Genomic DNA, 23,913 nt, shown 5'->3' on the forward strand with positions numbered 1-23,913 from the left:
CGGCGAAGACAACGGTAGCCACGAGCACGACAACAGTGGAGCATGAATGTGAGGTGTTCTTCACCCATTCTTGCGCCGATTTAAGCTGCTCTTGGTGCATGTCCTTGAACAACTGATCTGCTGTCATGTGTTTTTTGTTACGGTGCATGGTGAAATGCGCTGGTATTTTATTTTTCACGGCCTGCTACATTTTCGTGCATGAATTACTAAAGAAAATTTAACGCAGTATAACAACGATGGCTAAATTTCAATCGAATTTTTCAAATCCAAAAATTCAACTTTTCAAAATTCGAATGTATATAAAAATTTAAAATATTAAAATTATTTATCTCTTTTTTCAATTTTTATAATTCTTTTAATAATTATTAATATTTTTTATAATTTTTAAATTCTTTATATTTTTGAATTCATTTAGAATGAATCTAGATGAAAGATTTTCCTTATTCATTCCAAATGTAAATTTTATTAATTATTTTATAATTTTAAAATTTTTAAAAAAATTATTAATCATTTTAAAAATTAAATTTTTTGTTGAGTGAATGTCAAGTCAACATCCTTCTATGTAGCATACCATATGTCATCTCGTAATTCCTATTGTCAACCACTTCAATATCTTTAACAATAAAAACTAACGGTTCGTTAATGAAAAGGCCTAGTTAGTTATTTTTAGTTATTATGGACTTCATAGGGTGTATAATTTTTTAAGTGTTCAATAATTTTTTTTTACTAATGGAAAATTTAATTTTTGTCAAATATTTTATGGGACTAACATATCATATAAAACAAATTGGTTTCAAGTTATATAGAGAAATTTTTTTCTAAAGTGTTATTGATAATTTTATAATAATCAATAATTTTTAGAATTTAAAATTATATAATTTTATAATTACAATTTATTCCATCAAAATTACGAAATAATTACTACATAATTACATAATTAAAATTTTAAATTTTGTGAATGTTATCAAGAGTAATTACTGTGTAAGTTTCGTAATTGTTCTCAATACTCTAATTATATAAATTCACTAATTATAATGATTATTTAAATATTATACTCAAATTCAGGGATAAGTGTGTTGTGAAAGTATAAAGGATAAACGTAATTGACAACCACCCTCAAGCGGGTAAGCTTCTTTTAGCTTTTAAAAATTAAACATGCACATCTGAAAACACTCCAACAAATGAAACATTATCTTTTTTGGTGAATAATCACTAAGATTTCATTGATGTGTAAAAGCCTTAATACAATGGAACATAAGCCCAAACCAATACATATCATAGAAAAGGAAAACCATAACAATAAATGTGCCACATTCGAACTTAACATTCAAATGGAGAAATGTCAATTGTTATCAAACCAGCCCATCCCCCACCAACCAAAAAAAAAAAAACTGTCAATCAAAACACGAATGTCGCAAACACAAGCCATATGGCGTATTGGATCCGTCAACGGTAGTCTGGTTCCACCCAGTGAAACCAACGGAGCCTCATAGATCGGAAAAACCCGTCAGACCAAGCCTAAACAAACACGAGCCGCAACAGACTCGAGAAAACCAAGCCATCACCGACTGGAAAAGTAGTATTATTTCGAAAAAGGAATCTCGCACCATGGTTAAAGAGAAAGCTAAGCCTTGGGAAATGGCAAGAAAGGGAGGTGGAAGGAATGGGAAAGACGAGAAAGATGGGCGGGAGTGGAAGGAAGGGGAAGCTTTAGAAAGAAGACTCCCAGAAGGATTGATCTATTATCTGAGTAATAACAGAGCAAGCCTCAACATCTTTTCATACGATTGGCTCGCTAAGAAGTCGAAAGTAGCAGCACTTGCAACCACCAATTTACAATTTATTTCCCAACATATCTGACCAACCCCCACAGACCCTGAATATGTTTAACAACTCTCCTCCTCTTAAAATATTCATATTCAACCTCTATGTATTCGAACACAAGTACAAAAATTTGACACTGCAAATATATGCAGCACTTCAACAAAATACCTGTGTTCTATACCTGATGCCAACTAAGTGCCCGACAATGTCCTATTTACAAACAAGTTGAGATATTTTGTCCCTTGTGTTGCTGCAAGGAGGTTAGCCGTTCAACCAGTATGTCTAAGGCTTCCTTCATCCACCAATGCTGGCACACATCCCTGGCTTCCTTCACACTCATCTAAACAAAATTTAAGACAACAATGGCAAAATTAAACCCAACAAATCAGGTACGTAGATTACGAATTATATAAGTAATTAAAAGTGTTGATTCAGGGAAGAGGAGTGCTCTATGTAGGTTAGACTCTTCGTTTTTTGTCTAAGTACTTGAATCTAATATCCCATAGATATTTGGATAAGAGTGCAGAGATATATGATGATCCAAATACATAAAAATACTTGGAAAATTTTAAATCATACCCATATCAACCCTTCTCACCCAAACCCAAGTAGTACAGAGAAAAATTAGCTTACCCATGTCCGTTGTCGCACATTTTGCTCAGGCCAGAGGGCAAGTTCCTCCTTCACAAGCAAAGGGAACATGTAACCTTCATAAAACGTGCCATAGCGTTTGCTCATAAAGTCCCATTTGCCTAATTCGCACTGAATTTTCAAGTACAAATAAATAAAAATAATTAGTTCAAGATTACACTTTGGGATTTTTTTCTTTTTCTTTTTCTTTTTTAAAAAAAATTAATATAAGCGATTTCACAACAGGATTTAACAGTTAAATAAAATAAAACCAACCTCAACGTTGCCTCTAACTCCAGCTTCTTCAACTGACTCTCTTAAAGCAGCTTGTTCTTTAGATTCATCAAGTTCCCAACCGCCCTGATAATTAAAGGCGAGATTATATATGGTTTATTCTCCTTTTTCTTTTTCCTTATAAAATATGGGTATACCTTAGTGAAACAAATGCTTTTTATTTATTTATTAAAGATATTGAGCATACCTTAGGGAACATCATTTTTTGACATTTTTGTGAGGAGATGACAAGAACCTCCAAGTCAGTGCTCAGAGTTCCATCACTATTACGTTTGTATCTGTACGGAATGCATCTGAAGATTATGCAAGAAAATCATGAGCTTTGATTCATGGCAAGTATGGATTTATCCAATGAAACAGGCCTGATAACAAATAACCCCTCCCCCCAAAAAAAATATATATATATGTTTTCCAGTGAAATCTTCCTTGCCAAATAGTCCAAAATCCCAAAAAAGGGAAAAGAGGACTCACCCGACAACTTGGCGGCGGCCGAGGGCATCGTATCGCTGCAAGTGCCTTCCCGTACGAGAAACCAAGCAAACCATCGTCAAACAAAATGGAAGAAACAATTGAACAGAGAAGGGTTGAAAACCCAAATATATTTGAAAACAATAGATTTGAGGAGCAAACAAGGTTAGCCCCAAAGAAAATGAACAAGAATCTAAAATTTATAGCGATTATCCAACAAAGGAAAGTTGCTCCTTTGGAGTAAAAAGGAAAAAAACCTGATTTTAGAGTTGGAATAATTATTGGTTAGATAAAGCCAAATAGATTCAGTTAAAAAGCAACCAACAAATGAAAGGCATTGGCAGCTGAGAGATGAGTGGAAGATATTGGAACAACAAAACTGATATTTATAGAAAAAGAAAGAAAAGAGTAAACATATGAATCAACATCAAGGAGTCATAATAATAATAATAAGGATTTTGTCAGAGAAAAGTATGTTTACAATTTTATATTAATTAATGTTTTAAAATATTATTAATGAATTAAAAAGGTCGTTTTATTTTGCTATGCCTGGGAATCGGATGGAATCTAATTAAAAACCGTTGACTTCTAAGAAACTCGGTCACGTGAGCGAGCGTCGCTATTTACCCACCCGAGCCCTTTTGTATAAATAAAAAATAACGACAAATTAGCGGCCACAATTCATCTAATGCTTATCCAAGTCGAAATCTCCAAGGGACAATGAACCTTTGCTTTTCGAGGCACATATATGTAGGATTCCAACACCCCTCCTTGGGATTTCTTTTATAGTTCCTGTGGGCTGATGAGTGGGTTTCTTCGATATTTGAAGGGTTAAGATGGATTTCTTTTCTTTTTTTTTTTAAAAAAAAATTGAGTTTATGTCAATCAAAAATATTCCTTTCAAAAATGAGACTCAGAGATTAAATCTAATTATTTTTTAAGAAAGCTCTCTTTCTTTGACAAGGATCATGCAACTGTGTCAATCTACACGGTTTTCTTATATATTATTCGCCTTCTATAATCATGCTATAGTTTAAAATATTTAATTTTAATTTGGAATTATTAATTATATCTTTATTTAAAATAAATTGTGATAATTTTATTAATTCTAAAATAAAAGTTTAAGCATTCTCATTCCCTAAGTTATAATAGTTAATAATTAAGATTAAAATATTATTTAAAAATTCTGAATTATTTTTATTTTTATATTTTCATAATAATAAAATAAAGTTATAATTTGAATTGAAGTTTAAATATATAAATGAAGATTGATTTTATCTTTTAATAATCACTTAATTAGTGTTAGGGTTATATATCAATTAAAATTAAAATTTATATCTATAAATAGCATTCATAACTAGATTAAATCATGAACACCTCAAATTTGCACTAATAGATGATAAACCTATTAAGCTACCCGCCTTGTAAAAAAAAACTCAAAATGGCTCTTTAAATTGGTAAACCAACAATCTTTTTTCAAAGAAATTAAGACTTCACGGGTTAATATATCTTAAAGTTTGTTAGGGACATCCTATCCAAATGAGTCATGCTTAAGGAACTTAATAAAACTCTTATACCTAAGAAAGTTTCTCCAAAATCTGTTGATGACTTCAGGCTTATCAACATATGCAATTCCATCTATAAAGTGATCTCAAAATTGCTTGTTAATAGGCTCAAGCCAATTTTATCTAACCTTATTTCACCCTTTCAAAACATTTTCTTCAAGAATAGAAAACTATGTGATAATGCAATTTCTTGAAGATGTTAGTATGTGTCAAAATGACAAAACCTCAAAATTAGAAAAGACTGTAAAAACTGAAAAAGATTCTTTAGCCCAATTACGCCAGAAATATTAATAGTCTACTGATGTGGTTAAGAGGCTTGATACCCAAGTCACAACTTTAAAGGGTAAATATAATGATGCACAGACTGAGTGTGAGCATTATAAGGAGGAGGTCAATCATTTGAAGGATGAAAAGTCTATTTTACAGGTGAAGCTCAAGACTTAGGAGGAAAGTCACAAGGCAGAGTTAGAAAGTCTATGCCAATCCCATGATGAAACTTTCAAAAATTTTCAAGAGAATACCAAGAAAAATCTCAATGATGCTCTGCCAAAGTGGAGGTGTGACAGCCCTAATTTGGCCCTAGTCGGAAAGTGGTTTCGGTATCATAAAACCGAGTCCCAAAAATAATCAAATGTTATATTATGTGTTTATTTCATGTGAAAGTGCATGTGTGAAAATCCCATGCTTTGATTCTGCCATTTGTGAGTGAAATTATGAAATAGGACCTATGTGAAAATTTTTGAAAATGCTATAGGCTAATATGTAGTGGCCTAATAAATAGTAGTGCAAAATAGGAGGATTTGCATGTCAAACTCCCCATTTTATGTGTAGTGGCCGGCCATGGTGTTAATGGTAGACAACATGTGCAAATTTTTTTATTGAAGTTATGGCATAAGTATGGCACAAATAATAAATGTTATTTTGTGTCATAAAATGTTTAGTAATAGAATAACAAAAAGGAAGAAAAGGAAGGTTTTTGTTCATTCTTGTTCATAAAAGCTGAAAATAGAAGAGAAATGAGAGGAAAAGAGCTCTTGAATGTTCGGTCACTTGAGGAAGAAAAATCCAAGGTAAGTTCATGGTAGTTTGCTTCTATCTTGATGTTCATGAGTTCTTCTTGATTCTACCCTAACTCATGAAGCATATTTTGATTTTTGGTTGTGTTGTGAGCATTCGGTCATGAATTAAAATGAAGGAAATGGTTGTTGTTTCATGTCCTTTTGATGAAAAATGGAAGATAGGTGAAGTTGAGCTAAGCAAATGAGCATGCATGTGCCTTAGATGCTAAGGGAAAAATCGGCTAACATGTTGTACTTTAAAATGATGAAATGAAGATTATGCTTAAGTAAAATTATAGATATGTGATGATTGATTGGTGATATGCATGTTTAAATAACATGCATGCAAGGTATGTGTGAAAGAGTGATTTGGTAATAAATCTGTTTGGGACAGCAGCAGTAACGTGATTTTGGAAAATCACCATAAATTATGGGAGATGAGTTAGAAGCTGAATAAATTATGTAATTAAATCTTAATGAGTATAGTTTCTTATAAAAGAAACCGTGTAAGCAAAAGAATTTCCGATGATGAGATATTTGAAGTGATGTGGGACAGGGTCAGAATGACTTCTAGATCCTCTGTTCTGTCTTTATAAAAACATTATAAATTGTAAAAAAATGTTCATAAGATGAAACTTATATGCTTATACTCCTTAATGAGTCTAGTTCAAATGAAATAAATGATAACATATTTTGAATTCTGTACAATGAGAAATTTGATTCGTAGTGAGGAGTGGTCAGATTAGTCAAATAGTGAAACAGGGGAAACTTTAAGAAAAATCTGGTATTTATTGGCCAAACCAAAAATTCTTAAAATTTTATGGATGAAACATATATGAGTCTATCTTCAGGGAAAATTAACGGCACTTGATTTGGAGTTTCGTAGCTCCAGTTATAAATGATTTAGTGACTATTGCTTAGGAAGACAGCTTGCAGTGAAATTATGATTATGTGATAAACATTGACAAAAATTTGTTAATGAGTTGCTTATTGATTTCTTATAAGCTTACTATGATCAGTAGGTGTGAAAGTCGAATATATATATATATATATATATATGTAAATATTATATTTTAAAAGTGATGCTCGAATAGTCGAATAATGACCAGTTTAAAATCTTTGAATTTAAGCTCAAGAGCATAGAGGGGCAAAATTCAGATAAGGGAAAAGAGAAAGTAATCGAATAGCCGTTGTAATCGTTCGGCAACATTCAGGGTAAGTTCTTAAGTGTTTAAGCTTGATTCCTTTTATATGCCTAAGAGTTAAATTAATATGGTAAAGGAATGTAAATTTTATTTAGTTAATGTGCCGAATATGTAATGATTTAAGGCTATAAGTCGATTATGGCTATTATGCCTAAGTTGAATTGGATTTGGAAATTTGATGCACTAAATGAGTGTTACAATGAATAAACTATGCCGATATGTGCTGGTGGAGATATCACGATTGTGATTATTGAATATCTAAAGGAAACCATGATGTGTATACAATTATTATATTTAGTCCGTTGTGGTAGCCGAAGGTGGCTTGGTACTAAAGTGATTAAATGTGAACTTCGATGAGGTAATCATTAGTGATCGATGATATAAGTTATGCATTATAATATATATTCGGTTTCAAACCTAATGACGTAATGCCGGTGAAATGACATCGGACTTAAAGGTCTAGCGTGCTTATGGCGGTGAAAAATCAAAGTTATTACCTAGCGGTGCAAATTGCCGATAAACTATTAAAAGTGTGGTGCTATAAGACTATGGGCTAATACGATATGTGGATTTGTTCCGTATAGTAAATTATTCAGGTACGAACAACCTAATTAATTACATGTAAATTAAATGAATTTGATGATTGATGTGAATCGAACGTATAAGAAATGGTTTCATATTTATGTTCAACTATGAGACCTTGTGTTAAATCGACAATCGAATTCGTTCAAATACATTAAGTTGGTCAGGTATGCGATATGTACTTATGCATGTTAAATCGATTGGAATTGAATCACAAATGTGAATTGAGAAGCATAGGTAAAAATGCCATATGTGAGTAAGGGTAAAACCATCGTAAATTATCGATAAGGATGGGCTATGTGCGAAACCATCTTATAATTGCTAATTTGAAAGGTTGTGTACGAATCAGTGAGCAATATGTACATATTAGATGAATTGTGACCTTTTGGTTCTACCTGAATTAAGTTGTGTGATAAATAATTTATGTATATGACTTAGAGTCGAATGGTCACTATGGGTTAAGTTTGAATGGTGAAATGGATATGTGATATTTACGTATGACTTTTGAACTGAAATGTAAATGATGGTGTTCATAAGGAGCTTATATCTGAATGTAGCAAATGACTACTAATGTGATATGTTGAATGAGAGGTGTTAAAATATGATTAAATATGCATGATATTCGATATATATCCGGGTTAAATCCCGCAGGCTTCATGCTGGTATTATATTCGAGTTAAATCCCATGAGCTTCGTCTTTGGTATTATATCCAGCTTAAAGACCCGCAGCTTCGTCTTTGGTAAAATATCCGGTTAAATCCCGAGCTTCGTCTTTGTATTATATCCGGGCTTAAAGACCCGCAGGCTTCGTGCTAGTAAAATATCCGGGTTAAATCCCGCAGGCTTTGTGCTGGTATTATATCCGAGATAAATCCCGAGCCTAGTCTTTGGTATTATATTCGCCTTCGTGCTAGCGAGCGTAATCTTTGGTGAAATGATATGTTATGTGAATTCGGTGTTCCTTGTAAGATAAGGGTTTAATAGAATGTTAAAGATGAAATGATAGTGTATTGTATCATGCTTATATGGCCTAATGGCAAGTATAACATGTTGGTAAAAATGCAATATGCTTTTATAATCGAATGATAAGTTTGAAATGAACGTGAGTGAAATGTTATGCATAAGCTATCAAATGCTAAGTGTGAAAATGAGATGAAAGAAAAGTGTTTGAGATGTATAATTATATACGTTCGAATGATGTTAGTACTTAATTGATATGAATATGTTATATGGAACTTGTTGACTTGATTATTCGGCCTTTGAGCTTAGCAAACTATAATGCCGGTGAGATACTATTCGCCTTCGAGCCTAGCGGTGCTATAATGCTTGGAACTGATATCGGCCTCGAGCCTAACAGCGTAAATGCCTTGATTTGAGAAAAGTCCATGACTAAGGTACCTCGTGTTAGGTTGAAAATGAATACATTCAAGACGTTAAGTGGGCCAGTACGCATTATGTACTCATATGTGAGTTTGATCTGCAATGAATCATAAGCGTGCATTGTGATACATACGTGAATAAATGTTATAACTATATCTATGATCATGATATACCGGTCGTGTGTGAAAGTATGTGAAAGTATTCGATTTAATTATGTTATACTGAATTGATTAAGTGTGATAAGAATGCTTGAACGTGCATTATGTATTTGTGTGTATTCGGCCAGATGGCAATATACCTAGAATATGGCTACTTAAGAAATTGAATAATCGAAGTATAATTGCGTTTATTTGTTTGCATTGCTTAAGACTTACTAAGCTTATGAAAGCTTACTCCGTTGTTACATTCCTCTGTTTTATAGATTGTTGACTTTAGCTACCTACTCAGGTTGGAGTTCGCCGGAGATATTATCACACTGTCGAGCTCACGTTATCGGTGTAAGTAAATCTTAGTATTTCGAGTCTATGGCATGTATAGGGTTTTAATGTTTTGGACCTCGTAAGCTCATATATGGGATAGATTGCATGTGAAAAGAAAAGTTTTAAATTGATTGAAATTTTTCAGCACGGTTTTTGTGTGATTGACTGAGTTTAAGTCGGGTAACACCTCGAACCCTGTTCCGGTGAGGGATACGGGCGAGGGGTGTTACAGGAGGTCTAATCTGATTCTACATGCCTAAGTGGCTGCAGGTCCGCTTGATCTTAATAGGGTAGACTTCAACTGTTTGAAAGACATTTCTACTAAGTCACTTAACTTATGTTTACCAACCTAAGGGTGATGAATGAGATGCATTTCAAAGGGAGTGGAAACAATCAGAGGACTTTATCTTCTCTCTACGCCCAATACTGCTAACAACAATGAGAGTTCAACCAATGAAGGTCAAAATCCTAAAGATCTTTCTCTAACTGAAAAGGCCCCATTGATCAACCTACTGAGGGAGAAAATGGAGATATATATTGTAAATCAATTTTATCATTTCAATATTATAAATCAATTTTATCAATGAATCTACTCATTTTATCTCAAACTGTCTTACGTACCTCAGAATCATTTTACTAATTGTCTTTCCCAAAATGATAAATTTTACACACCTGAGAGACTAATCCAAGCTTGGTGCATTATGCATTCAGGGCTCATTTCCACATTATCTGTTCGAGAATCGACTGAATCGCAGTTTTTACTTAATACGAATTTCTCCTTAATACATGGCAGAATATCATAAAATCAAATTCATACTTACAATCGTGGCGGTTACTATATGTCCACACGTATACGCCAAAGCAATCTTTTGGCGGATAACACTACACTAGACACACTATTTATTGTTATACTCTAAAACTTTGAACTTGTCATATTTGGGGTGTTACAAGGTAAGTAGATGTTGTAAGACAAAATTTTGGCCCGAGCCCATACACATACAAAAACCAAAAAATAAAACAAAAATATTAAATATCCATTTACAAATAGTAAATCCAAAAAGAAAAACCTGGCCCAAATGCCCAATTACATAAAACAGCCCAAAATAATGGCCCAACAACAATAGGCCCAAATTCGAAAACCCTAGGGTTTCCATCTGTTTCACGCCGCAGCAGTGGTCACCAGCGGCCTCCACGTACCACGTATGACCCCGACTCGCGCATTGTTCGCCCCACGTCCGTGCGCTCCGCCCCTCCACGTCCTCACAACCTGCAGTTTAAGCAAGAGAAACAGCAGGAAACTGCTTTTATTTTGGCTATAAAGCCTTTGATTTTTAATTGTAAAAGGGGGACGATGAGAATAGAAAAAGATACATATAGAAAATCGAATATACATCAATTTTTTTAAAGGTGATCTCAGATTCAAATGTTCTTTAGTTTTCACTTTCGACTCTATTTATTTTGTTTTTCATTAACATTTCAAAGGATACAAAAATAGAAAACGAGTGATTTACCTTTCGGAAGTACTGTGGGATTCCATCTGCTTCGTTGAAATCGAAGTTGAGAAGCCGAGATTGTTGTCCTTCGGGACCTGAATCGGCTAGTCACAACTGACAGAGGAGAACGGCGCTTGGGAGGGCTTGGAATTGGCTAATGGAAAAAACAAAAAGGGGGGTGTTAGGGTTTTATTTTGGTTGCTAGTATAAAATGGCAGATTGCCATTCAAATGCTTTTTTTCAGCTTTAACAACTAATAAAACGGTGCCGTTAAAATCTTTGGAAGCAAATAAAATTGGGTTTGGTTTATTTTCTGTTCTAATCCCTATTGGATCGCGTGTATTCCATCTTGCCCCTCTTGTTGAAGTAATGTTTAGCTTTTAGATTTCAGATTTTGCTTTAATTTCAAATTTGTCCTTAACTTGTTTTGATTTATTTATTTTTCTGTTTTATCATTATTTATTTTAAATCTCTTTATATATTATTTTTTATTTAACTTTCTTTCATGTGCATTATTTATGTTAAGCTTATATATTATTGATTTTAAATGTTTGTTTATATTAGTTAGTTAAAACTTTTTTATAGATTATTTTTATGTATTATTTATTTTAAAATTGTTTTATGATTATTTATTTTAGGATCTTGTACTTTATTTTATTTATTTTTTTTTTTAAAATTGTCCCACATTTTATATATTAATTGATTCATTAATTATTATCTTTTATGCATATTACGTAGTTTTTAAAATTATAATTCAAAATTTGCTGTTTTCTATCAATTTATTATTTATTTATGGTTATTATTCATTTTGAACACATGTTATTTACCTTATATCATCATGTCCGTACATATATATATGTATGTATATTTTAAATTTATCACATTATTCATTTTTAAATTGCTTTGCTATTTACTCGATTTTTTTAAAAAGGTGTTTTATCTTATTTATGTATATACATATATGTTATCCACTGTAAAATTCACTATTTTTTTTGAAATTGTTTTATTAATTTTTTTATATATCATTAATTTTACGTACTATATATTGGATTTCCTTTGTATAAAGTCCCATTTTGTTCCTTAGCTTTTATTTTATGTATGTATATTCTCTTGTGCCGTTTTTTATTTGAATTCGGTATTTTATCATTCTTTATATGTAATCATTGGCATTGTTTTAGTGCTATTTGAGATATTAGTTTTGTTGTTATTATATTTTCTCTTAATCATTTATATTAGCATTGAAAGTTAGCACGTTGTGCAATGTGAATTATCATTTAGCATTTGTATTTTATATTCTATTGGTGTAATGGTTTTGTTAACGAATCATCGTCTTAAATAAATGTATTTCATTTTTGTATTTTATTCAATGATTTTTCAAATCAAGGCAATGTTTCGTGCCTAGAAATTCGAGAAATCATGCCCTAGCGTGTTGGGTTTCGATTTTTTTCGTTTGGCCAAATAACAAAATACCCTTTTAAGATTTCGTTGTGTGTTTTGGAAACCATGAGGTGATTTCAGTTTTTGGAGGCTTAAAATATCGTGTCCTAACGTGCTGAATGTGATATTTCATTTCTTTGGAACGAGTGAATCTTAAAATCCAATTCGAGTTGTTCACACATTTTTAAAGGAATTGTATATTAACATTTTTTTCCCTTCAAATTTTCAACATTAGGACGATAATTGATCAATACAGTACCAATTTTGGGCGTTGTGAGGGTGCTAATTCTTCCTCGCGCGTAACCGACTCTCGAATCCGTTTTCTAGTTTTTCATAGACCAAAAATATTTTTTAATAAACTGCTTTATTAAAATTATCGATCACAAGGTGACCGGATCACACCTAAACAAAAAGGATTGGTGGCGACTTCATACCTCGTTTTAAAGTCAATCCTCGTTTTTCAAATTAAAAGTGGTTTTGACAGATGTCAATAATGCTTTCTTCAATAGAGACTTAATTAAGGAATTTTTTATGCAGCAATCCCCTAGCTTTGAACAGTATGATAAAGCAAGCAAGCCCTTGGTATGTGAATTGAAAAAAGCTCGCTATGGATTTAAAGAAGCCCTTCGAGCTTGGTTTGAAAAGCTTAAGTAGTATTTGGTGGATTCTCTTTGGTTAAAAACTTCTATTGCCGGCACTTCTTTATTCTATAAGATAACTAAAGAAAACTATATGTTTCTAATAGTCAATATGCTTCTTTAATCATTTACATGATTAACAATCTACTATCAAACGATGGGCTATTTATTTATCATGTTAGTATACTAGTTTTTTTTCATATTAAGACACATGTATTAATAAGTTTTTTCATTATGTTATTATACTAGTAATCAGACAAGACGTGAGGTTATTGTTACATTACTTGTTTTAATACCAAAAAAGAAAAAGAAAAAAAATCAAAGGACATCATGGGAGTTAATGAAGTCGAAAATATGGATATAATGAAAGTTTCCCTAATGGTAAAAGTATCATGGAGGTTTCTATACTAATGGTCAAATTGTATTTTGTTTCTTCTACTAAAAAATAAGTAAATTAGTCCCTGTATGTTAGATTAAAGAGTAAACTGGTCATTTCTGTTAAAAATTTTATCGACTTTTATTATTAAAAACTGATATGAAGAACAAAATAACCAAATAGTTATACGTGGTGTGCCATGTAAATTTCATGTTGACATACATGGGCCAGTTTTTAACTGTAAAAATGGATAAAATTTTTAACAAAATGACCAGTTTAGAGTTCGATCTAATATACAAAGACTAATTTATCCATTTTAAAATAAAATAAAATAAAATAAAATGTAATCTAACTCTTAATATAAAAATTTTCATAAACAGTTCATGAAATTCGTTTCTTTTTATTATAATATGTAGCAATATGTCTATTATTAAAAAAAAACTGTAACGATCTGTCATAATTCTTGAGATTGGAATTTATTGATTTTGTTTCGTGTAAACAAAACCCCATTTAAAAAATTAAAGATAAAACAAAACACTTCCTTTTTCAACTTTTTCCAAAGAGCCGTTACAAAGTAACGTTTTATAAAATCATTTCTTCTTAAATATTTTAAATTAATAAAAACATATTATCACATTTTTGAGGAATTTTTACGAATAGTCATAAAGAATATATCCGATTAATTAAATTCAATAAAAATCACAACAAATTAAAATTAAAATATATTTAAACATAAATCTAAATAAAATTCATATATAATAATGGCTACATTCGAGCATTGTGTTACTTAAATTTTACCAGTAGTGTGAAAATCTGACAAAAATCAATTATTATATTTAAAATTTAATACAATTCATGCATCTTAAACCGAAATTCAATAAAATATGAAAAATAATGTATAATGGAAGAGTAATTATTTAAAAGTTTTTAAAGGAATGCAAAGAAACCCACGTGGGACGGAAAAGCATGCAATTCAAATATTGGGGTCTAATTTCCTGGTTTTTTCCTTCAAATTTAGAAAGACAAAGGAGGAATCTTCCAACCCCAATTTATGTTGCCCCAACTACCTTTTTTAAACATTCAAACAATGTTGAAACGGTTGGGAGTTGGAAATTATTTTTTTTAAATAAATACTTCCAATCTTTAAAAATATAAATAACCACAAATAAAATTTAATTCTACTAATTAAATCAACCTCTAACTTCCTTCAATTTCAAAAACTTTTATTTTGACTACACTACTAAAATAGTCACTTTTATTTTCCTCAACTTATATTTTAGTCACTTATGTTATCGTGTTGTAACATTTTGGTCACTGAGCGTTAATTGCTGTTAATGGTGTAATATTAAACTGACGTGGCACGTTAAATCATCATTTCAAACAAAAATTTTAGGTTAAATTATACATTTGGTCCCTAATTTTTTTCGTTTTGAGCAATTTAATTTTTTTTCTTTTACATTAAAAGAGATGGAGAAAGGAGGAAAATAGAGGGAGAAGCAAAAAGGAATGGAAAATTAAAGAAAAAAAGGGAAAGTTAAAAGAACATAAAAATAAAAAAAAAATTTCTCAAAACGAAAAAAATAGGGACCAATTGTATAATTTAATCTAAAATTTTTTGTTTGAAATGATGATTTAACATGCCACGTCAACTTACTATTACACTGTTAACTACAATTAACGGCTCAGTGATTAAAACGTAACATTTTAAACATAAGTGACTAAAATATAACTTAAGGTAAACTAAAGTGGCTATATTAGTAATTTACCCTTTTTATTTTTACAAGTTAGACTTGATTTGAAAAATACTTGAATTTTTTAGGTTAAGTTTTTATATTGTACAAATAAACTTGATTATTTACTATTTGAGTTTAAAATAAAACTTTTCAATATATTAAATATAAAAAGAAAAACTGGATCAAATAGTATTAAAAATGCACATTAAGATACTGTTTGGATCCATACTTGTGAAAACGACGCCGTTTGGTTGCCGGAAAGACTTAAGGCATGTCAAATTTGAAGTAGGAAATTAAATATGAAAGAAGATAGAACATTAAAACTGGTTGGCGTGCATAGTCAATGTGGGTCACATGGAATCTTCTTTCTGATTTGATTCATCAACTAATCATAAAATACTACATTTCCTCTCCTCTCTTTTTCTTTTTTTCCTTTTTTAAAAAATCCTTGATGATATTGATGGGTATTTTTGACTATTTCACGAAATATACAATGACTGTAAATTAGATATCATAATTACATCAGTTGAATTTAGACATATTCCTATCCTCCACATCATCTGTTTCAAAAATTAAAAAGTTTGAATAAAAATATAAAATTTTAAAAATAAATTTATGTAGAATTAATGCCCGTTTTACATATATATTGAATATTAGATAATTTTTTTTTCGTCAAATTAATCCAACCTAACCCAAATATATTATATTATAAAATGATAATATATATTAATTCATTAATCTAATAACAATTAAATACATCATCCAAAACTTCAAAACAAAATTTATTATATTTTAGCATTTTTGATGCATTTTGTGTATTATAATTTTTAAAATTTATTTTAAATAAAATTAATCTAAAAATTAATATGGGTTAATCGAGCCAACCTTTTAAATTAAGTTGAGCTTGAACAAAAAAAAAATTAATTTTCAAGTCGTGACAAACTTGAATTTAAAAATTAATTTAAAAACTTTATATGTGCCAAAACTGAACTTGACTAACTTAATTCATGAACATTTTTAATTAAATTTAGTTGAGATTTACTTTATATGATAAAGTTTTTATTTTCAATTATTATTAATTTAAAAAAGAAGAAGAATAAAATGATACCTAACGTGATTTTATTAAATAATTTCACCAAATAAAGAGGAGAAACTTCCGCCAAAATCATATCACGACTTGTCAAATTTTGGATTAAAATATGAAATCACCATTTCAAACGTTGGTATATAATGTTTGAAATTTAAAGAAAGCCGAAAACTTGGGTGTTTCAATTTAGAGTTTGTGGATCATTGAATTCATTGTGTCTCTAACAATCTTCTAATTTTATTTTTTATCACATCCTATTTTTATTTTTATTTTTCATATTCAATATTTTTTCCCTGAATTAATTTCCGGCTGATTTATTCATATATATGTTGAAAAAATAATAATTTCTCATAAAAAATTGATAATTAACTATCAATGGTGATTTCTATACTGTTTTTAAAAGAAAATGAACAAAACGTATTTTTAGCTATGTTAGTTGAAAACGCGCATTGTTTTCACTAATATTGATAGCTTAGCTTGTTTGCTCATATAGTTAAATTTTAGTGTTTTTGTCTTAAATCTCGAGTTCAATTTCTATCTTTCACATTTGTATTTTTTATTTCATGTTATTTCAAGCTCTTTTTTGTATTTTTAATTAATATTTTTAATATGTAACTCTTTCGGTTAGATGATTAAATAATTATAATTTCATCTTTGGGACATTTTAATATGTATTTTATTTAATGCTTATAATTAATAAATATATTATTTTTATTTTTTATTTATTTTAACTCTTTTCTTTATAAAATTAAATAATTATTCATTATTTTTAGTAAATATAATTTTTATATGCGTAATATTTAATTATTCATAAGTGGAGCAAAAGTACTATGCTGTCAATTTTAGTGAAAACATGTATTATCTTACGTGGCTGAAAGCACGTCCTTTTAGAATATTTTATTTTTCTCTTTAAAAATAGTATATATCGATAAATTTAAAAAAATCAAGATAATGATTAAATACCATTATTTAGAGCATAAGTAGATAAATCAAACATTGAAATTATCTACTTGTACTTTGGTAAAAATAAGAGTGAATGAATTGTTTTAATACTCGTAACCTGATTTAATAAAAAGAGTTATGAGTAATTAAAAAGAAGAAAGATTTATTAAAATCCCACAAAAAAAAGTGTGGTGGGAGGAAAGGAAATGCAGGTCACAGGTATTCGAGAAGAAAAGTGAAAGGTAGGGCGTTTTTAAATTTAAACATTTCTTTCTTCATTTATATAAATGTTAGTTGAAAACAGCACATCAAAATACCGGTTGATTTGGGCAGCTTTATATTCTACATCCACTTCCTCCTAAATGTCATTCCCACTTTTCCTCTATTTTGGCTACTCAATAGTCAATACTATCTTCATATATTTAACAATTTATTTATTCATTTTGAATAAAAAAAGAAATGTTTTATAAATTAAAAATATTTACTCAATTAATAAATATAAGTATTAGATATAATTACATTATTTGATAAAAGTATATATTAATTTTAAAATATTTTTTATTTTTATTTGATAAAACTTAGATACCCTTATCATATAAAATCACATGTTCTATTTTTTGAAAAAAGAAAATAAAATATGTTAGTTAAAAAGAAACCTAAAGTCTGAAGACTTGGAATTAGACCCAAGCATGCTCAAAAAGTAGGAGGGTTTCAATAAAAATATAGGCCCAAAAAATGAGTTTGGATAAAAACAATAATACTTATTTAGAAAATGAGTCAAGCCTTAGGTGAAGTTTTTTTGGTTTGAGCCCGGCCCAAATATGCAAAAAAAAAATTATTATTTTTTTATTGTTTTTTTGCTGTTTTGTTGCTATTTTCTTGTTTTTTTTTACTATTTTACTATCAATCACAATTATGTTGCTACTATTTTGTTATTATTGTATAACTCTTGTTTTATTATTAATTTTGTTACTATTTTAGAGGTATTTGCTTATTAAGTTACAACTTTTGTGTTATTTAAGTATACATATATATTTTTTAATTTATTTTTAATTTGTTGAGAAATATTTAGTTTAATATTTGTAATATTTTTGATGTATTATGTTTTTAAAATAATATAATAATACAGTGGGTCAACCTCATGTTTTAATATTTTTATCTAGACTAAATTTGGACAAAATTTTAGACTTATTTTTTGGACTAAACCTAACAAACAAATTTAAATTTTTACTTAAGTCCGATCTGACCCATGAACAAAGACCTGGAATTATCTTAACAATAAAATCCTTCAAATAGGATTCAAACCTCCAACCTAACACTTAATTGGCCCAAAACTTAAATAAGTTCCATTGAATTAATTCTTTTGGGTTAATTAAATATAAGAACATAAATATATTGATTGATAAAGATAAATTTTGAATTTTGAAAAATATATATTTTTAAGAATAAAATTAATTAATTTAAATTATTATAGTTTGATGTTTATTTAAAATATAAAATTAGTTTATTCATTGGTTGAATGTATTTTAGATGAAGGAAGAAATAACCTCTAATCTACTTATCTTTTTCACTGCTTCTTTATACAAAAGAAACAATTAAATGGCTTTTTAATATTTGTTAGTAATGGGATATGATGTTTTATAAAATGAAAAGTCAAGTGATAAATTTTAGTATTAAATTTATATTCAAAGTTGTCTGTTAAATTTGTAAAAATTAAGCATTAAATATAATTATGTTGTTTGATAAAAGTAAATATTACCTTTTAAAATTTTATTTATTTCTTAATTTTATTAGTATAATATTTTATATTATTTTAGATAATTTTGGATAAAAGTTAAATATGGTAATTTGAATATTTTTTAAATATATAATTTATTTAAAATATAATGTATGTATGTACTGCAATCAAAATCAGTCACATGATTAAGAGAGAAAGATGGGCTGAGCAACCATCAACATCACACAATTTTTAGGTACATATTAAAAACATATATATATATATACACTAATATTGTATGTATGTACTTTAATCAAAATCAAGATGGAGCACTTCAGAGTTATGTTTGATTGAACTCATTTATCTAGCAAACAATTAATTTACCTTTCATGCTTAGTTTCGAACATGGATTATTTATATTCGAGCTCGAGATGAGATTTTTAATATTAAATAAAAAAATAGAAAATATATCTTAAGAAGAAAAAAGGATCAGTCTCGCAAGTGTTTGATAACTTGAACTCTACACGCTCAATAACTGGATTTGGCAAAAATGAAACCAAATCCAAATTCTTTGGGAATTGAACCTAAATATATAGATCATCAAACTACCCATCTGTTTTTAACTCCCTCCCAAAATTTTCCATGGATAAAAAAGAAAGTTAAATCGCAAAAACCAAAGGGCAAATCTTTTAACCTGAACAAGGTGTCAAATAACGAGCAAATGGGAGTTGAATGCTTACATACCACAAGAAATCTAGCCTCAAGCAGTAGTGGTCTCCTTTGATAAAAGAACCTTTACCCTTTTGGTGAGATCTCTCATAACATCTATAATCACGGATTTCTTCTGCATCCGGAACTGTATTGCTAACTCAGTTGAAACCGAGACACCTTGTTTTAGGAGAGATTCATCATCCATTATCTTTGTTGGGAAGTGTCCCAGTGCAATGACACAGAGTGCAATAATGGTACGAAAAGCAGCTACTTCATTTGCAACTCCAAGGGGACCTTCGGCTGATAAGGATTTTAGGACACTCAAATCATACCTCTGCACCATTTCTCTGTCATTCGATAGTAGAACTCGTAAAGCAGCTAATAAACGTCCCTCTACCAATTCGGGACCTCCAATGGTTACCTATTAGGAATAAACAGAAGGCACAATAAATGACCAAAGTGTAACCAAGGGTCAAACTGTTTTGTCCCAGCAGGCAGCAGCCATTACTGTAAAGTAACACTAAGGGAAGAAATAACCTTGAGATTTGGAACTTCTCCATCTAGATTAAGCTGAAAGAGAATTTCTTGTTGCCATGGAGCTGGTGATGAGAAATTGGGTGAAGAAACACCAGCAGCCATACTGGCAGCATCCATAAGAGCACCATCATATTTGAGCTCGATATGGTCATACGGATTTGATGGTATAACAAATCCATAATCCAGTAGAAAAAAGTCATTGCTTAGACAACCATAATTCAGAAGTAAAGGATCGCTTTGTTTGATTTCCCTTTCAGCTACAACCTGATATGAGAGGGAGAAGCATGAGAAAATCTAAGATCTATGTCAGTTTTTCATCAAATCAAAACTGATTGAAATTACAAAGATAATTTATTGACATGAGCCTGCCTTTATCAGCATTTTTGGATTCCCAGCATCTTGTTCTTGCAAAATTCGGGCATTTGGATTGAAACTATGGTTGCACATATCAATCAGAGGGAGCATCATTGGAATATCACTGTGGGTTCCATTTGGAAGCTTTTTCCCGTACAAACGAAATGCCCTGGATGAGACTGCAGACATAGCCCATCCAAGGGAAGATGCATCCACATCTTGGCCACCGAAAGGGTGTTCACTTGGTTTAAGATTTTTAAGAACATTTTTGACCTCTTGCTCAAACTCCAGAAGAAAACGACACCTTTTATTCACCTGGTTGGGGGGAAATCACAATCAACTTTGAAGCCAAATGCAGGAATCAACGATATTTCCAAACAAAAATAAGGGAATGTACACCCAAAATGGTGCAAATTAATGCGAACGGTGACCTTGTTCTCAAATCTCAATTTCAACACTGACCAAAATTTGATCTCTCCAACCATTAGTGTAGAAAAGACACTGGCTTTCATCAAATCTTTTTCAAATTTCGTCCTAGTAGTTTCCACGAGATTGGACCAAAGAAAGTTCATTCACACAAGGAAATAAGACATGTCCTACCCAGTAAGCTAAATGATGAAAATAAATACCTGGTAAAGCAAAGGAGCATATTGCAAGTTCTTTATATCTTCACCGGAAAAGAAGATTGGTACAGTGTAAGTTTCTGGAAGATTGCTAATGTATGGCCACCAGAAGGATCCAACCTTTGCTCTTTCTTGTAGAAGCTTCAGACCCAGCTTCATTGCCCATAGTTCCTCTGTCAAATGCTCCCAGATAGTCCAATTTAAAACTCTAAACAGCCCAATTTACAAAATTTGGTAGTTATTAACCTATATGAAGAAATCTATTGCATGCGTTATGTGCTAAATTCTTTAAACCCCCCTAAACCCTAGTAGTCACTGATCAATTAAAGTTGATGCACAACCCCATAAAAATCTATTACATTTGTTATAATCTTGAAGGGTTTATTTTGCACTAATTCTATTTATTCTCTTCTGGCCTTCTCTATGTTCACATGCCATTATTTTTCCAATCCGTCTTAAAAGGTTAATGTAACTGACATGAGAATGTGCACTACATGCATGGGCATACAAAAGATAAGAATAGTAAAGTCTGTTAGAGAGAAGGTGGTATAGCACTTAAGGACAAATTAGATAAACATGTTTACAAATACACCTTGACAAATGTGATTTAACAGATTGCAGAATGAGAATTTGACCTTAAATTAAATAGGGAAATGTATAGAAACAGACTCATTCGTTGTATTATTTTTTCTGTCACTAATCTCTACCTAGTTTCACACTAGATATCTTATGAATATTTAAAATTTTCATAGAAACTATCAGAGACTTTAAAAAGCAGGAATAAACATCCTTGCAGAGCATTTTCACTCATTAAATATATGGTCCTAATTAATGCATTACAACCCTGGTAGATAAAACAAAGTTCTAAACCGAGTAAACATGCAAGTAGCCAATTGAAGTAAATTTTTAGCTCATTTTTTCTAGTTAAGTCCAAAACAGCTCTACACAATAAAAACTAACGACCACTGGTAAACAAACCATTCTAGTTAACTATAAGTGGGCTCTGGGAGAATCTTGGGGTTGAATCAAGCATAGGAGCAAAATAATGCACGCATAACCACAATAAGCATTAAGCAAGTATAAAATGCTAAGAGAAACACGTTGAAATTTGCTTCCTAGGAAAGAGCATCAAGTTCCTGAAAAGAGACAAGGCTTCCATTAGTTAACACTTAGTCAATCACAATTATTAGCTAGATGGTACTTCATCCATGCGATGGAATAGTTGTACAGGAAAATGATCATATATTCACATTACTCCTAGTCCGGAGCATGAAGCTATGGACTGCCAGTACCCTTGCAATACTAAGCTTAATTGCTAACTCAATAATATGTACATTTAGCTATAAATTGAGGCTTACAAGGTTTACATAACAGACATTTAGAATTAAACAATAAAAGTACATATGAAGAATTGAAATCTCCTACATTTCAGTTCATTAAATTAATTGTAGCCACTAGCAACTAAAGCATTTCAGAGCTACAAACCAAACTGCCTGATAAAAATAGATAAATCACAATGAACCTCCACATTTAAGCTAAATGAAGTTATTCAACCTGTAAGAACTTAGACGTAATAGCTGGGCTCTTTTCTACGGAGTCATCCAATTAAGAAAACCCACACCAAAAACAATTAAATTCAAATATTCATGGAGCATAAAGGAATCAATGGGCAGTTCCAATGCTGGGAAGCGCGCAAAAAAAAAAAAAACAAAACAAAATTCTTCATTGTGGACTAGTATCAAACACTTAAAACACAATAAAGATGCCAAAGAAAATTGAAGTGGAAATGCTAAAAAACACATACCTGGAACTCGGTTAGACAAAGGGAGCAAAACAGAGTCAGCCTCATCGTCTTTGTCTGATTGAAACTTCAAGGGAACGTGTTCAGGGAGGACGATAAGATCAGAACCCTTGGGGATTCCTCCAGAGGCGACAAGACCTAGCCCGTAGGTTGTATCCTGGGTAATTGTTACAGCCTCGTGCACGAACCCACCTTCCCTCTTGATCCACTTGAGGAGGTCCGGTGGGTGAGGGACTAGCCGCGCTGGGTTTGTAGCGGAGACGGCGGCAGCGCATGTTAGCGGCCGGAAGTGGGAGAGAGTGGGGATAAGCAGCTTAGCAGCAGCCATGTGTTCCAACTTCCGAACGTTAAATAATTCGGATATGTATATATATTTATGTAAACTATTACTAAATCCCCCACTACGCTCCGGTTTCAAATTTGTTTTGTGATTTTATTTTAGACTAAATTGTTTAGCTTCGCTTAACTTTTCTTTTTTTCAGTTGTATGGTTATTATATTTTCATCAACTCCTCCATTTATCATTATTATAATTTTAAAGAAAAAATATAGAGTATGGTTTGACAGGCCATGATATGTTAATTCAAATATTAATATTTAATTTGATTTTTGAATTATAGTTAAAATAATTAATTTAATATTTTTACAACTTTTTTTAAAGTATAAAAAATAAAAATTCTAAAATTCATTTTTTTTTAAATTATAAAAAATTATAATCATAATTATGTAAAAGAATTCACAAAATTCTCAAAAAAAACATAAATAATCTCCTTCCTCTCAAGTTGCTGCTAGCCTCACGCCCTGAGTCCCCATCAACAATCTTCATTGAGGTTGTCAGCACCATTGGAACAAAACTCTTTCTTTCCTCTCTAAACATGTCGGCCTAGATTTCTAAAAACAAAAAACCCTAAAATTCAATCACCTTAATATACCGCTAAGAGCTGCCACCACCAGTGTCTTCTCCAACCAAAACCACCTCC

General features: G+C 30.7%; 2 protein-coding genes and 1 long non-coding RNA gene across 3 annotated transcripts; all 3 read right to left on the minus strand.

Moving 5' to 3' along the window:
- Positions 1-1,189: 1,189 nt before the first annotated feature.
- On the minus strand, positions 1,190-3,575 carry LOC108478248 (nudix hydrolase 18, mitochondrial-like). Its single transcript, XM_017780688.2, has 5 exons — positions 3,220-3,575; positions 2,936-3,041; positions 2,731-2,814; positions 2,458-2,586; positions 1,190-2,164 (listed from the first exon to the last, which is right to left on the minus strand). Exons 1-5 carry the CDS (start codon positions 3,291-3,293, stop codon positions 2,039-2,041), a joined length of 519 nt encoding a protein of 172 aa, XP_017636177.1. The 5' UTR covers positions 3,294-3,575; the 3' UTR covers positions 1,190-2,038.
- Positions 3,576-10,257: 6,682 nt separating this feature from the next.
- Positions 10,258-11,230, minus strand: LOC108478286 (uncharacterized). Its single transcript, XR_001870288.2, has 2 exons — positions 10,997-11,230; positions 10,258-10,752 (listed from the first exon to the last, which is right to left on the minus strand). It is a non-coding gene; the product is annotated as an uncharacterized LOC108478286 (long non-coding RNA).
- Positions 11,231-19,318: 8,088 nt separating this feature from the next.
- On the minus strand, positions 19,319-23,468 carry LOC108480008 (uncharacterized). The gene is made up of 5 exons (XM_017782903.2): positions 22,938-23,468; positions 21,140-21,306; positions 20,526-20,825; positions 20,157-20,420; positions 19,319-20,040 (listed from the first exon to the last, which is right to left on the minus strand). The coding sequence occupies exons 1-5, from the start codon at positions 23,260-23,262 to the stop codon at positions 19,669-19,671; spliced, it is 1,428 nt and encodes a 475-aa protein (XP_017638392.1). The 5' UTR covers positions 23,263-23,468; the 3' UTR covers positions 19,319-19,668.
- Between the last annotated feature and the right edge of the window lie 445 nt (positions 23,469-23,913).

This window comes from Gossypium arboreum, chromosome 12 (genome assembly GCF_025698485.1).
Source record: "Gossypium arboreum isolate Shixiya-1 chromosome 12, ASM2569848v2, whole genome shotgun sequence".
Classification (NCBI taxonomy): Eukaryota; Viridiplantae; Streptophyta; class Magnoliopsida; order Malvales; family Malvaceae; genus Gossypium; species Gossypium arboreum.